The 14672-nt window shown below is 40.3% G+C and overlaps 1 protein-coding gene across 1 annotated transcript in view; it reads right to left on the bottom strand.

Annotated features, from left to right (window-relative positions):
* The window catches only part of LOC112964047 (cytosolic phospholipase A2 epsilon-like), a 37829-nt gene that overhangs the window by 15977 nt on the left and 7180 nt on the right, over nt 1-14672 (bottom strand). The window contains exons 2-9 of the mRNA XM_026061666.1: nt 12308-12380; nt 7927-8063; nt 5866-5997; nt 4346-4386; nt 3157-3199; nt 2291-2348; nt 1695-1861; nt 1482-1568 (exon numbers count right to left, since the gene is read on the bottom strand). Of these exons, the coding sequence (XP_025917451.1) occupies nt 1482-1568; nt 1695-1861; nt 2291-2348; nt 3157-3199; nt 4346-4386; nt 5866-5997; nt 7927-8063; nt 12308-12335 (693 nt within the window). The 5' untranslated portion in view covers nt 12336-12380. The remainder of the gene's footprint in view (nt 1-1481; nt 1569-1694; nt 1862-2290; nt 2349-3156; nt 3200-4345; nt 4387-5865; nt 5998-7926; nt 8064-12307; nt 12381-14672) is intronic.

A 14672-nucleotide genomic window follows, 5' to 3' on the forward strand; every position in this document is an offset into this window, starting at 1 on the left:
AAAATCATACTGTGCACAGAAAAACAGCTCTTCCCCTTACTCTGTGAATCCAAGGAGCAGCAAAGGTAATTAAACTGGGGGCGGCAAAGGGCGGCTGCACAGATGAGCTGGGGGAGCTGCCAAACTGAGCAAAAGGAGGAAGGGAAACAGCTTTGGGCTTTCCCGGATGCGCCTCAGAGTCTTGACTTTTTAAAGGAAAGCTGAGGCCATGGCACGGGTATTCTCTTAGTAACAGCAGCCACGTGGTCCCCCAGAGCCCCTGGCACAGGGGGATGACCTCCCTTGCCCAGACCGCTGACTGGGGGCTCGGAGCAGCCCAGCCATGGGCTGTGCGAACACACAGCGAGAAAGACTGCTCCTGCCCGAAGAGCAGGCAGGGGAGGTACGCAGGGGAGGCCGGGCTGCAGACGGCAGTGTGGGCGGTAGATTTCTGAGCAGGTTCTTTCCTTTTTTTTTTTTTTCATAATCTCTAATTTGGTTTATAGAAACAAGCGTTTTTTTACACATAGATAAGACGTTTCAGTCTAAGTAGGCCAGCAAAAAGCATTAAGGGAAAAGGAATCAGCGGAACTGCTGAGAGCTGAGATGCTGTATAAATAATGAGCTTTTCCTCTTTGACAATTAATGATAACCACTTATACAAGATCACAATAACCACTGAGTAAGTAAATTAGACTGAAATTGGACCTAGCCGGCACTGGAACAGCTGACAAAACAAGGTGCATCCTGATGATGCATTTACATATTGCAACCTTCATAGTGTTAATTAATTGATAAAAATTCCTCTGTTCTGAGGCGATGTTTTTATAGCCCTGTAATCTGATGCTGTCTCACTTTCTCACAACATAATACCTAAAATTTGGATGAGATTGTCCCTAATAACCTGGAAACCTGTAGGTGTTTCTTAGCAGAAATATGTTTTTTTTTAATTAAGAATCCTTTTCTTCTATTAATTGCATTCAAAATTATACTGAATATATTTTTATTTTAAGCAGTACTCTCCATACATTCAGCATTCATATGTTATGTTTAATATTTTTAGTAAGGTTTTTTCATACACAGTCCTTTGAAGCATAAGGTTTATTTGGGGCAGATTTTTTGACATTTTCCTAGCTCATGTCCAAGAGGCAACTTTCTATTTGGACTCTAAGTGATGGAGGGGTCAGTAAATTTGGGGGTAAACAGGGAGAGATGTAATGAAGGAACTATCTCATTCTGACATCCTTGCTGGTCTCTGTATCCTCTGTTGGCACGTATAGGAGAATAATGAAGGGACAACATGACAACAGGCTTCTATGGAGAAAACAGCCAGAGAAATAGAGCTTCTCATCATTCAAGATCTGAGAAAATTTCAGAATAATTCTGCCCCTCTTAGAACCCATCTATAGGGACTCCTGCAGGACAATATTATGGAGGTTTACAGAAGGAATGATTTTTACCCAGGTAACCTTTTATTCCTGAAAGCTAGAAGTGATACTCACCTCTGCAATTGTCATTTTCTTTCCCATGGGCAGTGAATTCAGCATCACCACTGGGGAACCTGTCTCTGTACTGAACTTACAGGTCTGCTGGAAAAACAACATGCTTTTTTTTACAAAAAAAGTAAAGGGTTTACCCTCTCCCCCCCCCACCCCCTCGCACTTTCTAGAGAGTGACTCATGTTGAGTTCATTATTAAGGCCAGTTCTAACATACAGGGTGGTAGCGCCTCTTCTTTGGCAACATGACATCCAGTGTTGGCTCCGCATACTTGATATAATGGAACTTGGTAGGACCTGGAGGGCTGGCAACTCCTTCAGGTCCCAGTGTAATGTCCCTGGTCCCTTCAAAGGAACCTTTCACTGTAAGGGAGAGCTCTTTCTCTAAAAAAGCAAAACAAAGGACAGCAGAAACATTAGTTTAAGTTAGCCAGAAAATTGTCCTGGCTTGATTAAAAGCTGGATCGTGACAGCAGAGCTGTAGATTTTGAACCACAGCTTTATCTAATGTAAAGCACTCTGAAGGGAGTGCTAGCAGTGAAAGGAAAGGAGCAAAACTGGAACTATTTTCATAGAAAATTGTTCTTGCCATTGTGTACAACTGAGATTTCAACTTTAATGTAGTTCTAATAGACCTTATTGATATATAACAAAAGGGAGTACCAGATGTAGTCATTACAATCTTTAACAAACCTAATGCATTAGCCTGGTGCTAAGTGCACTGAATAGTGTAGATACTACTTATTTCACTTATTCATTATATGAAAGGAACATGTGATTATTGGTAAGTAGTTAACAAAGCAATAATTTTACTTGATTTTTGCTGCTGCTTCTCAGTCACTTCAACTTCCAAACAGCAAAGTTCACGACACTGTAACAGATGGAGAATAAGAATGCATGAGAAAGGGCATCACACTCTGACCTGGTTACAGAGCACTCTGAATCCTGCGCACTCAGCTTTTGGGCATATCCGGTTGCCTGAAGTACCTAATTCCCTGGCATTTCTGGGCTTTTGCCTAGTAGCCACTGACTAAAGAAAGGGAAAAGCTCTGGAGGGAGTTGTAGAGCATCCTCCAGTGAAAATGACACATGATTCTCCCAATATGAGAAGGATACCATGAAAGAAAAATCAGGGGAATTTTCAGGATAATAGCACAGATGAAAAGGGTTAAACCAGGAAAAACATAAATGAAAGATGTCTGTTGAGAGACCAAGAGCCAATAGTGTAAAGCACTTCCTGAAGAAGCACTGCTATTAATTTTTTTTTGTGGCACTCAGTCCTTTTTCAGAGAATGAAATTGTGATAGGTCAGTATTTAGTGCAGTGCTTACCATTACTCAAGACTCATCTCCCAGGGGAGGAAAGGGCTGGGTATGTTATCAGCAAGTGGTTTCACAGTCTTTCTAACCACTGTGTTTTGATAAATAGGAGCACATTTTTAAAGGAGTACTGGTACCAGAGAGAGGTGGGGGGAGGGATTTGAAATACAGGACATATGGGAAATAAAGGAATACCACAAATGATCAAAGAAATAAAATACCTCATTCTCAAACTATCTCAACAGGAAGAGGGAAGAAGGAGACAGAGCTGGCCTATTGGGTGTCTAATAGCTTACAGCTTCTGTGGCCTGTCTTATCTTAAGAAAATACAGAAAATTTCTTAGGAAAAAGACACATTACCACTAGGACTCCATTGGTAGCAATGGCTTCATGAGGACCAGAACTGAGAAACAAAATGAAAAACACAGATTTTCAGATCAGTCAAATGCCCAGTCATGTTTTTCCTGGGTGTTTCTCTTTCTCCCCATTTAGAAGAATGAGAGCCTGAGGGACTTCAGCAACAAGCTCCTTCTCGCACTTGCTTGGACTAAGGAATGCTCTAAAGGGACTTACTCCTATACCAAAGCCAAGTGATGTTTATCATGGCTAGTTTTTTGCAGTGCAATCCCATGACTGTCTATAATGGAACCTTCATTTAGGCAGTCAAATTTTTTCCCTCAGTATAACACAGAAAATACATATCAACAACATGCTAATATATCAGCACACCCCTGCTGGGAAGTTCAGCTTTATGTATATGCTGGTATGTAGATACAAGCAAAGGGGCAGAGGGTAGGGGGTATAAATTACATGAAAAAAAAGCTTTCCAGATCATTCAGGTGAAGTCAGGAGATGATGTGGAGCCATGCCGGGCTGGGACTCAAGAGATTTGAATTCTGTTCTTGGCTCCCCACTGGCTTGCTTGCTGACCTTAGGTCAGTCATTTTATTTTGGCTGTTCCTTAGTTACCTCATGGCAACATAGGGACAAAAAAGGTAACTCATATGGACAGCAGGCTGACCATGCTGAAGAAAAATCTCTGTACTAGAGCTTTAAACACATTGTCATTACGTTGGGCATGAAGAAAACAGAATTTCTAGGACCAAAACAGTGCTGCAAGGGACAATCAGAGGAGACAGAGCTACACTGAAAACTAACCAGCCCATCCAGCATCAGGAGTCTTTTCGGTTCATAAACTGGAACATACATGAAAAGACTAACACACATACACAGACACACACATGAACATGTACACAGACACATACACACTCAGAAAGTCTTCTGACATGCCCCTGAGTAGGCATAGTCTGATGTTGCAGAAAGATGAAATGATGCTGGGAGATGCTTCTTTAAAAGCAACTAAACAACTGAACCAACTGGTGGAAGGAATCAGCTGTTGTATCTCACTCCAGCAGAAAATATAGTAATGCTGTATGAGAAGTCTGGCATGCTTTTTACAGAAATCACATGGAGCATGGCTTCTAATGCTGTTTTTGTGTTTTAGCATTTAATGATTTTTATATTTTTAATGAACATGTACATCACTTACATGCTCTCCAATTTGAATTCAACCTCTAGCTCTTCCGTGGCCTGAGAATGAGAACAAGAAATTAAACAAAGTCACTATGTAATGCCTTCTACCTTGTTTAAACTGGGTATGCAATATTAACAGCCTGTGACAAACTTCCAGACTGGGTGGTCTGAAGCAATATTTCAGACTAGATAATCTAATGATTCCTTACCTCCTTCCTTCTACAATGTATCTTCAAAGTAATCTGAACTTTTATCTCTTAGCGTGAAGTTGCTCCAGAAAGACAATTTGCAATTTGCTTCATCTTCTGAATTCTACCTTTTTTCTCCTTCCTTTTCTTGCCATTGTTCCCCCATGAGTTACTGTCCTTGTTATTAGCTTGGAAGTTAAATGTCCTTTCCACCCACCACTTCAACATAGTAAACAGAGACTGCTATTAGTGAGTGATTTAGAGTTACAGCTATGCAACACCCTGTAAGGAGGTGTTGATACGTATGAGCTAGTTGTAAGTGACCTAGTTTGGGTACCAGAAGCGATCTGACTATGGTAGCAAGAAACTCTGTGCAAGACATTTGATGGATCACATCCACAGAGCTCAAAGGTTCCCCCACAGACTGTGAAGGCTTTTATTCCCATTTTATAGATGGAAAACTGGGAACCAGAGTAAATTAGTCATTCAGACCTTCAAAACAGCACTAACTGATATGTGAATCAGCTAGTTTTAGCGCTAGCTGAGATATCATTACAGTGCACTGCAAAGGACAGTTCAGGGATACACACAGGGACAACTTCAGCTTTCCTGCCCAGCACTCCTTTGGTGTGAATGCAGGTACAATCAAAGGGGCAGAGGGCAGTGTGTATGAATTACACGGAAAAAATCTTTCCTTATCTTCCAGCTGCAACAACTGTGCAGCAGCCTCGGTGATGCTGAGAGATGCCTCCCCTCTGCACCACACCATTTCAGCCATATGTTCTATTTAATCATTTAAGATTTTTTTGTGAGGGCCTCAGGCTTTCAAATACAGATTCCTGACTAGGATGGCCACATTTTTCTGTTTATATTTTAAATGGCAATTCAAACATCCATTACTGGGATAAATAATCCATGGCAGATTCAGAAAGTGCACCCCAAGATTTTGAAAGCGTTGTATAACTTCACTGGCTTCTTATCTGTCTTGTTTTAAATCCCTGCCTGATCTAAATGTTAAAGTCACATAGCTGCGAGACCAGTGACAAACTTGAACAACAATATCTGAGTTCAGCCCCAGGAAATAAAACAAGGATACTTTGCCAAGAGAATTAACTAATACTGACTTCCAGCCTTCAAGTACCTGTAGCCAAAACAGACTACTTCATGGAAGATACCACAAAGAAGAGCTTCAATAAGCATAGCCAGAGATACAGAAGTAGGGCAGAGCAATGCAATACACAGGCCAGGAAACAGAAGTTCATTATAATTTATAGTTCAGGCTTGAAAACTCAGATAAGTGTGCCCTCTGCCTGTGAGATCTCACAGACACTGATCTCACAAATCTCACCTTTGGATCAGGCTTAAAATACAGGAAAACTTTTCTTTCAATTGGAAGTTTAGCAGTATCAAAGAGCACAGAGAAGAGAGGGTCATCCTGAGTAACAAAATCTTCATCATACACTGTTAGCTCCAGCACGTTCTGGGAAGAGAAGGAGAAGGTTTTTAGAGTTTCGGCAGTCTGGACATTACTGGGTCTAGCGAAGAAGGAGTCTGGGGGATGTGCATGAGAAGAGAAGTGGAGGAATTAAGTATCATCCCACTTTGGAGAAGTGTATTGTAATCAAACATAGATTCTTCCTCAGTTCAGCTTAATTACTGTAACATGAGTGATACATTGGCTGTATCTACATGACAGCTTAGTCAGCTCCCCAAATCTGCATCAGCCTTGCACTGACTCATAAAAGCCTCGTTTCCTTAAAGTTTCAGTACAGAGCTCAGTCTCTGGCCCACCAGTAACACCGGGCCAGCATCCACGACCAGAGCCCTGACACACCATACCAGGCTACGCAGACTGAAACCATCTTCAATAAAATCATTTCCTCATCTCATTGTCCTGTGAAAACCTGTTTATATGGGGGGGCACCTGAAAATACAAAAATTATCTGCTTCCTAAACCATCTCATGAGGGATAGACCAATAAGATACGTAACAGCAAAGAGCAGCTTTTCATTCATTCTGGCTCATAAAGCTGCCCAGGAAGCCCAGAGACACCAGTATCGTGCTTCTCTCACACTTCCCAGGATACATGCTGGAGACACTGTGTGCAGGCACAAAGTTGCACACAGCCCGAGTTCTTACAGACTGCACTATCGAAAACAATCTGAAATCCACAGAAAGAATAGCAGAACCAGAACTGTATAGATATAGTCAAAAAGGCTCTCAATTACTTGATCAAAGTGGCAAACTGACAGTGTACAATACCTATGGAGTCCTGCTCTTGCTTGTCATAGATAAAGCACTGGCCAGCTGAGACCTGCACACGTTAACCAAGTAAAAATTATTAGCACTGGAAAGCCACCTGGGTGGACTCAGTGCATAATAGCTATATGATGTAGACTGTGCTTGAAAACTGGAGGCAAGTTCCAAAGCTGCACAGCCTGTCCATGAGGCACAGCCACTTTGTTCCCATGACATAGGAGAAGCTTGACTTCTTATTCGAATTAGCATAATGTTTTTGCCCACAAGCAGTCATTCAGTGCTCCAGGATGGATGGAAAGCTTAGTCATTTTCTTTGCAGAAGAGGTACAGTGGGGAAATATCAGAAGTGGGTACTACCAGCTGTTGCACACCCCCACTGTTAAAGGGTACCAGAGCTGCAGGATGCTGGACTTGCTGGTTACACACCAAACTTTTTTTACATGTTCCTAAGTAGAAGCCAGTGCAAAAATGAGTTCCACAGAACTTTCACATGATATAAAGTTTCCCTCGACATTATACCAGCTGAGATCCTGCAGGGAAGGCTATGTAAAAGTGGAATTCTAAAATAAGTCTGAATTCCAGGGAAGCTTTCTGCTCTTTCTCATAGTTTCCAACAAACGCTGAAGAATCACTATTGCTTATTTAAGATCTAAGGTTTGCCGTCCTAATTCAAGTCTGGACCCTGTGGCTATACCTCTACGAGCAATTTAAACAGCACCAGTGAACATTTCCAAGCATGGGAACTCAATCATCTCTTCTGTTAAACTGTTTGCACAGTACCTTATCATGTGCTATCTCTTAAGCAATTTCTGGGCACAGTTCAGGAGACAGATAGGACCAACCATGCACTGTTCCCAATAGGCAGGATGCATGCAGAAACTGTTTAGGAAGGCAAGAGAGCCTGGTAGTCTGGATGTGGCTTTTTCCACTTCAGCTGGCCTCAGTGCTAAAGTGTGGTTAGTTTAACTTGATTTAATAACATTAGTGTGGCCCCAGGAGCCAAGTAGGCAGCCTTCTAACAGAAAGTGACATAAAAATGGGGGGGGGGGTGATGTATTTGAATTATTTGAATTTAAAATTAAAAGATAGAAAAATATGTGTGTGACTGAAAATCTTCAGGCAGCTAAAACATATAACTTTGGCTCTTTACCTTGACCTGACTCTGGATTCTGTAGTAGAAAGTTTCGTTCCAAACTGGGTTGTTGGAGTTTCTTATAGTTTTGGTGCGGGACTTTTCACATGTAGCAGTAGGCAACCACAATGTCACATAGCAATCAGCCTGGCTTACTGAATAGGAAGAGAGACAGAACAATTGTTAATGTGGCAAAGTAACTAGTGCTACATGACACTTCTCCTACTTTCCCACCACTCTTTTGTCTTAGTTTTCTTCCCCATACTTTCTTCCTGACTGAGTTAGTTAAGAGGAAATCTCACTTTCAGCATTCAGAGTTGATCCTTTTCTTTCCTTGAAGAACAAAAATCCTACAGGGAAGGAAAAAGACTACTACAGGCTCCCTTCCTGCTCTGTATTCAAACCCACAGGTCAAAACATTAGATATTACACCAATGGCATTTGTTTCCCCTACACTGCAATTGTGCCACACTCAGACTGAGAGCAGGGAGAGGGGTACTGTTCTATGATGTGGAGGAAGCTGGATGCAGGCAGATGGCAAGACAGGCTTCTCACAAACTGGTGATTGTTGGAACTGTGATTCCCAAGGACACGTCTGTCACTTCAGACATTTTGTTTGCATACCCTTTGCATCCTGCTCCCTTCTTACAGCCATGCCCATTTAGCATTAACCTCTTGGAGACATAGCCAGGGTATTTAGCATTCCAGTGGGCAGAGATGAACAACCAACAGCAACAAGAGCCTGCTTATTAGCAGACGATGCAGACACTGCAGTACACAGATGATACATATTGCAGCAAGGTGCTAGGAGGTTGCTTGAAGCAACTTGAAGCTGCTGACTGCTAAAATCCAAAACATTGGCTGCTCATCCTAAATGTCTCCCCAGTAAGCGTAGGTCTAGTCATTCTGGCTAGTCTGGCTACCTTATACATTTTGCCTTGTTTGTACACATAGGTTTTCCCTAAAAGAGAAACAAAGTGTGCCATCTGTGCCCTCTCCTTCCTAAGGAACTGAATGTCTTTATTCCACTTATAGACAGAGTTGACTTAGGACCTAGATTTAAGGCTGCCCTCCTTCTGTCCTAAGACATCACATTTAATTACCTACAACTTGTCAAATTCTAGCATTCAGTCTGAAAGCTTCCAGGAGGCATGTCAGTCTTGTGCTGGATATTTTGGGAAAGATTCAACTGAAAGAGTTTATCGCTTTCCCAAAACAAGGCAGAGTAAAAAAACATTAGATTTTATTCATCACGTTAAAAAATAAATTCTTAGTCACTTCACTGTCAGGTTCTAGCCCTTCTGCATCTTGCTTCAGAGCAGGAGAAACAAGGTAAGTGTAGAGCAATACTTCACCTGATACACTATCTCAATCTGGCATTCCTATGTTTGGGATCTCCCAAAACCAGTTGCATCTGGAATATCATTTTTAAAAGCCCTTGCTAGACTTATCCTCCATGAATAATTTCTTCCCGATATATTTTAACGCCCATACATCCCTGTGGCAATGAGTTCCACAGCTAACTTAAATATTCCTCTCATTTGTTTTAAATTTCCTGCTTGATAATTTCATTGAGTGCTCCTTTGCCCTTACATTGTGTAAAACAGTGAAAAATCACGCCTTATTCACCTTCTCCCTCCTATTTATTTTTGTATAGATAGCTTCCATATCCTTCATAGTCATTTCTCTTTCACATTTAAAACCTGTAGCTTGTTTTATCTCTCAGGATATATGAGCTGTTTCATATCTGTGATAATCATTATTCCTTTCTATAACTTTTCTTGTTACTTCATTACCTGAAGTATCAGAAGCTTTTGTAGTGAGCCTAGTGAATACATCCCTGGCAGTGAACTGCATTGGTTTGATTCTGTGTGTCTGCTTGTGTTTTTTATTTTAATCTTTTTTTTTTTTTAAGGGGGAGGAAATTCAATGCAGATAGTAATGCTCTGAAAAATTTTGCAAAATTTGCAAAAATAAGTATTCAGAAATGTTTGGAGATCCCAGAAATAATGATAATGATTTAAAAGTATTTTAATGTAATTCTGTATGACTACTATATGACCCTAGGTTTATCACTTAGAGATCAGTGACTACTTCACTGACAAAGTACTCTATTCTACTGATGTGATTTGTCATTCTTGTGTATCAAATGTACGTTGAGATACAAAGTGTATCAAACAATCCTTAATTATATGAGTAGATGTAGGTAAACTAGTCAGCTGTGTATTTAACTCAAAGTATTGCTTCAGTTCTGTTTGCACAAGCTCTTTCTACAACCTAGTTATTTGTGATTTTGTCTTACCATTCGACAAGCAGACGAGCTTAAAAGAGTCCTTGATGAAATTTTTCTGGTTTATTGCATCATTACACATGTGCCACAACCATGGAATGGGAGGGAGGTGCAGGTACAGAGAGAGTGACCCTATGTTATGACCTGGGATATAGCTAGTATATCTCTCACTCAGAGGTGTGACATAGGGAAGTCCACTGATACATCCCCCATAGAAACATGTGACAGCCATGGGGTAAGATGGAAAACAGTGCTGCATGGTAAACCTAGACTCTGGTCTTTCAGGTGACGCTATGCTGCTTCCACACCTAGTGTTGCTGTCTATGCAGAACATTCTCTTTTAATGCTGACTTTAATTGATTTCTTGGTTACCAGAGTGAGTAAAACTCTTTGTTCACATGTGAAGGACACTGCACAGTATTGGCTTTGGCAATGGTAACATCATATTACATTTTGCTCCTCTTTGGAGAGCTTAGTCCTAGTCATTAGAAGCATGGCTTATGTCCTAAAAGGTTCTTTGAAGTATACAATAACTCACTGCAGTATCTTTGCACCAAGGCTCACACACGTCTCCCTGATAGGTGCTGGCCCTCTAGCAAACTGACCCGCCTTTAAGTTGCAGGTATCACATGGTTGTAATACTGCTCTACACTACCCTCTTGCACCAATGTGTTCCCTGGCTCTTCCAGGGCAAGAGACTATGGTGTAGATTGCTACAGTTCAAAATGAAAAAGGAAAATCGAGAGAGACTGCAGGGTTACACCCTTTCCCTTCCACACTCACCCTAGAGCTAGTTTCTGGATCCTTTTACAGGTGGTCACATAGCTGTACTGAGTCAAAAAAAATCAGCTGTTAACAGGTATATTTTGTTTCAAATGCATCACAGCGCATAGGGATAATCCATGTTCTTTATTTTAATGAAACAGGGGCATTTTCCTTTCCTGCTCATATCACTTTCTTGCAATATGACTCACACACCTGCACAATTACAAGAATGCTATACAAGCATTAAAAGAGACAAGAATTTCAGACCTCCATCAGCATCCTTTTTGACAGTCATTCCAGGGTAATTAACAACATTAGCCTGATGGTAATGATTTTAGAAAGTTCTTTCTTGTTCGTTTCCAATACATTGTCATAACAGCATTTAAATGATTGAAATGTCAAGGGGCTGGCAAGGTGCAAACAGGTCTATTGAACTGGAATGGGTTTCTTGGTCCCATTATCTTGTTTGCTGGTGGAGTTTGCTCTGTTCCACTCCTCCAGGCTTTTATATGCACCAGTCACACCACTGTATCCCTTGGGCCAGAGGAAACTCAAAAGGAAAGGGCCAGGGCAAGAATGCAATTTATTTATGGGTAAATGGTCATGACTCAGGGTGAAATATAAAGTCTGTGGGAGCCCATGCTGCTCAAATGTGCACAGCTACAAGCACTAGCAACACTGAGCAGTATTTTCGTAGGAATCCCTCAGGTTCATTTCTGCTCCTAAGAAACTAAACTTCCTAGATAATTTTGAAAGTACAGCTAAATTCATGAATCACATCTTTTATAGGTATTTTAGAAAAAAGCATAAATTGACTGGTGGGCGCAGGGATACAGTCTTTTTTCATCTATACAGTCCAGAGATTTTCCTTCCTCTGTAAGTATTTACCCTCAAATAATATTCACTCTTAAAACCACCCAGGACAAAGCAAGCACTGGAATAACATTCAATTTAACAGCAGCAAGGACTAACCTGGTTTATAACAATTTATTTACATAAGTCATGGATTATTTAAGAAATACTTGCAAGAGGTTGCTATACAATTATAAAAGAAAACATGTTGCCAGTACCCTGAGACACCACTTAACTTCTTTTGAACAATATGCTGTCTCCTTGCTATACACATATTCTCATTTAACTATTTATCCTTGCAGAATTAAGTAGACCCCAACTCTCAAATAATTAGTTATTTGAAAAATAATAATATAATAATAGTTATTTGGATATATCCTAATGAAACCATCAACTTTTTACTTTCTCAATGCAGGGTGTTTACAATATTCAGTTATCCCCTAATTACTTTCAGGAAAATGAAACATCTGTTGGAACCGTAGATTTACTTACAAGCATCCCCTCGTTGGACATTTCTCATTCGTATGATTCTTACAGTGAGCAAGCAGCAGGGAGATGATTCTATCTGGAGAAGAATGATATGGACTATGAATTAACCTTCAACGGAAAAAATATCAAATGAGCAACCTAATCAAATGTTATAAAACAACAATACAGTCAGTAAAATTGTGTCAGCCATCTCATTGTTTTGCAGATGAAAATCTGCAACAAGGCAACCTAAAAACACAGTGGAGGAGTGGCTGTACTGGGTCAGAGAAGAGAGCTCAGTAGCCTGTGTCATCTGACCACAGAACAAGAGGATTTGAAAGGGACAGAGAAATATAGAGTGATATTTCCCATGAACATTCTCCAAGCCTCCAACAATTTGCAGCTTAAGGACTTTCTAAGCCAGATGTGGTTTCATTGTATTTGACATAAACTTCTATTTAAGAAGCCTTGTTTTGTTTTTAACATTTTAGTGTGTTTTGCTCTGAGAGTCTGGATTGATCATTATAGCAGAAAAGAAAGGGATAAATCCATGTCAACTGATACTGAATGCTAGATGCTTGCAAACTCCTGCACTCTGAAATTGCTGAGATTACCTCCAGAACATAGTTACAGGAAGTCTCTTGAACAGAGTAAATGCACTGATGACCACTGTGATGGAGCTGTCAAAATACTGGTATAATCTTACTCAAAGCTAAGATCACCTTAATAAGCATCTGTTAGGTCCCATCACACTAAAAAGAACTCTGCTGAGAACATCTGTTGTTGCTGACTCTCACAGGGCAAACCCTCAGTACTGTACCTAGAGAAGCATTTTTATCATATGCTTCAAAAACACAGAAAAGGCCTCTTGCAATTTTTCCTTTTTTTCTTTTACAACTATATGGGGAAAACAAGAACAGTAATCTGAATGGAACTTTAGTTAATCACGACCATGTGGTAACCTAACAACTGAGAATTATCTACAGATAATTTAGAGACTAAGGAATTAGATATGGGATGCCTTTGGAGAAAAAAAAAAGAAAAACAACAACAAAACCCTATAAAATGAAAGTGTCTAATTTCTTTTGGCCCCTCTGAATATCTCAGCCATAACCTTCCATAAAACAAGTCCCTCCAGATTTTGTGACTGTGGGAACCTCTTCCTATTTATTAATAGAGGATAATGTGATTTCCTTTTTCTAAGGAAGGTGATTTCCTGCTGGCTCATTCCAAAAAGCTGTCTGTAGCTCAGTTGTATCTGCAAAAGGCTACTCTAACAAAGTCCATAAATAAATCAGCATTTCCAGTGACTGTGACACATGGCCATTTCCTCACACTCCTAGAAACATTTCCACCTGCATAAATGGTTACAGCAGAGCCCTCCAAATCATTCTTTTTGACAACTGCTATTTTTATCAGCTGATTTCCTCTCATTTAGGAGCATCCTTCTATTTCTATAAAACTTCAGAGACTTCCTAGAAYGACTGTAAGCAAGCAGACAAAGCAGATGTCAAGGCAGATAAAGAATGGCTGGAAGAACCTCACTTAAAACAATATGTGTATTGTTGCCAAAATTCCTTTTTTTTTCCTTTTTTTTTTTTTTTTTGGTAAGAGAACAGAACAAAAAGGGCTTTATTTTCAGCTGTGAAGACAGTTAGGCCTCTTTTGTTACAAGAAATTACTTTTTCTGTGTGTGTTTAAAATCCTCTCCTCTCTCCCCTAAAACATTTTATGTTAAAATAATGTTGTGCTGAGATCTTAAGAGTTCCTGCTGCCTCCTCCGTGAGCCTCAAAAATGCTTTGTTTGCCTCCTTTTAGTACTTCTGCATGGTATTCACCCTCAGCAATCCATCTGCCTTCTATTTCATGTGTTCTGGAAGGAGAAAAAGTGCAAGAGAAGCTGCAAAATTTGCAAACAGCAGTTAGTGGAGTAGTATATCTTCAGTGCTACCCCATGCAAAGACACTAGTTCACATTTCAGAAACAGTATAATGATATTAATGCAGTTCTCCACCCAGTTAATTAACCCATCCTCTCAGCTGGATAATTAGCAAAGGTGGATCACCGCACTCACATGTTTGGAATGAGCTTGGGCACCTTAGAGCACAGCATCTACCCTAGAAGGCAGAAACTCATAGTTCAGTAAGATCTGCATAAGCAACATGGCAATTAATGCAACTGTTTATCTCAAGAGAACCCTGAGATTGTGCAAGGTGCTACCAGCTCATGGATCGGTTCCAGGTATGTTTCCTCAAGCAAATGGCACTCTTGCTTGAGTAAGAACTGATGGATTCAATATTTGCCAAGCAGTTTGAGATTCTTAGATAAGAGACATTACGAAAGCGCAGCTTGTTTCTTTTTTAATCATTATTACACAGTTGCTGCCATC

The sequence above is a fragment of the Apteryx rowi genome, unplaced genomic scaffold (assembly GCF_003343035.1).
Source record: "Apteryx rowi isolate R43461 unplaced genomic scaffold, aptRow1 scaffold_183, whole genome shotgun sequence".
Taxonomy (NCBI): Eukaryota; Metazoa; Chordata; class Aves; order Apterygiformes; family Apterygidae; genus Apteryx; species Apteryx rowi.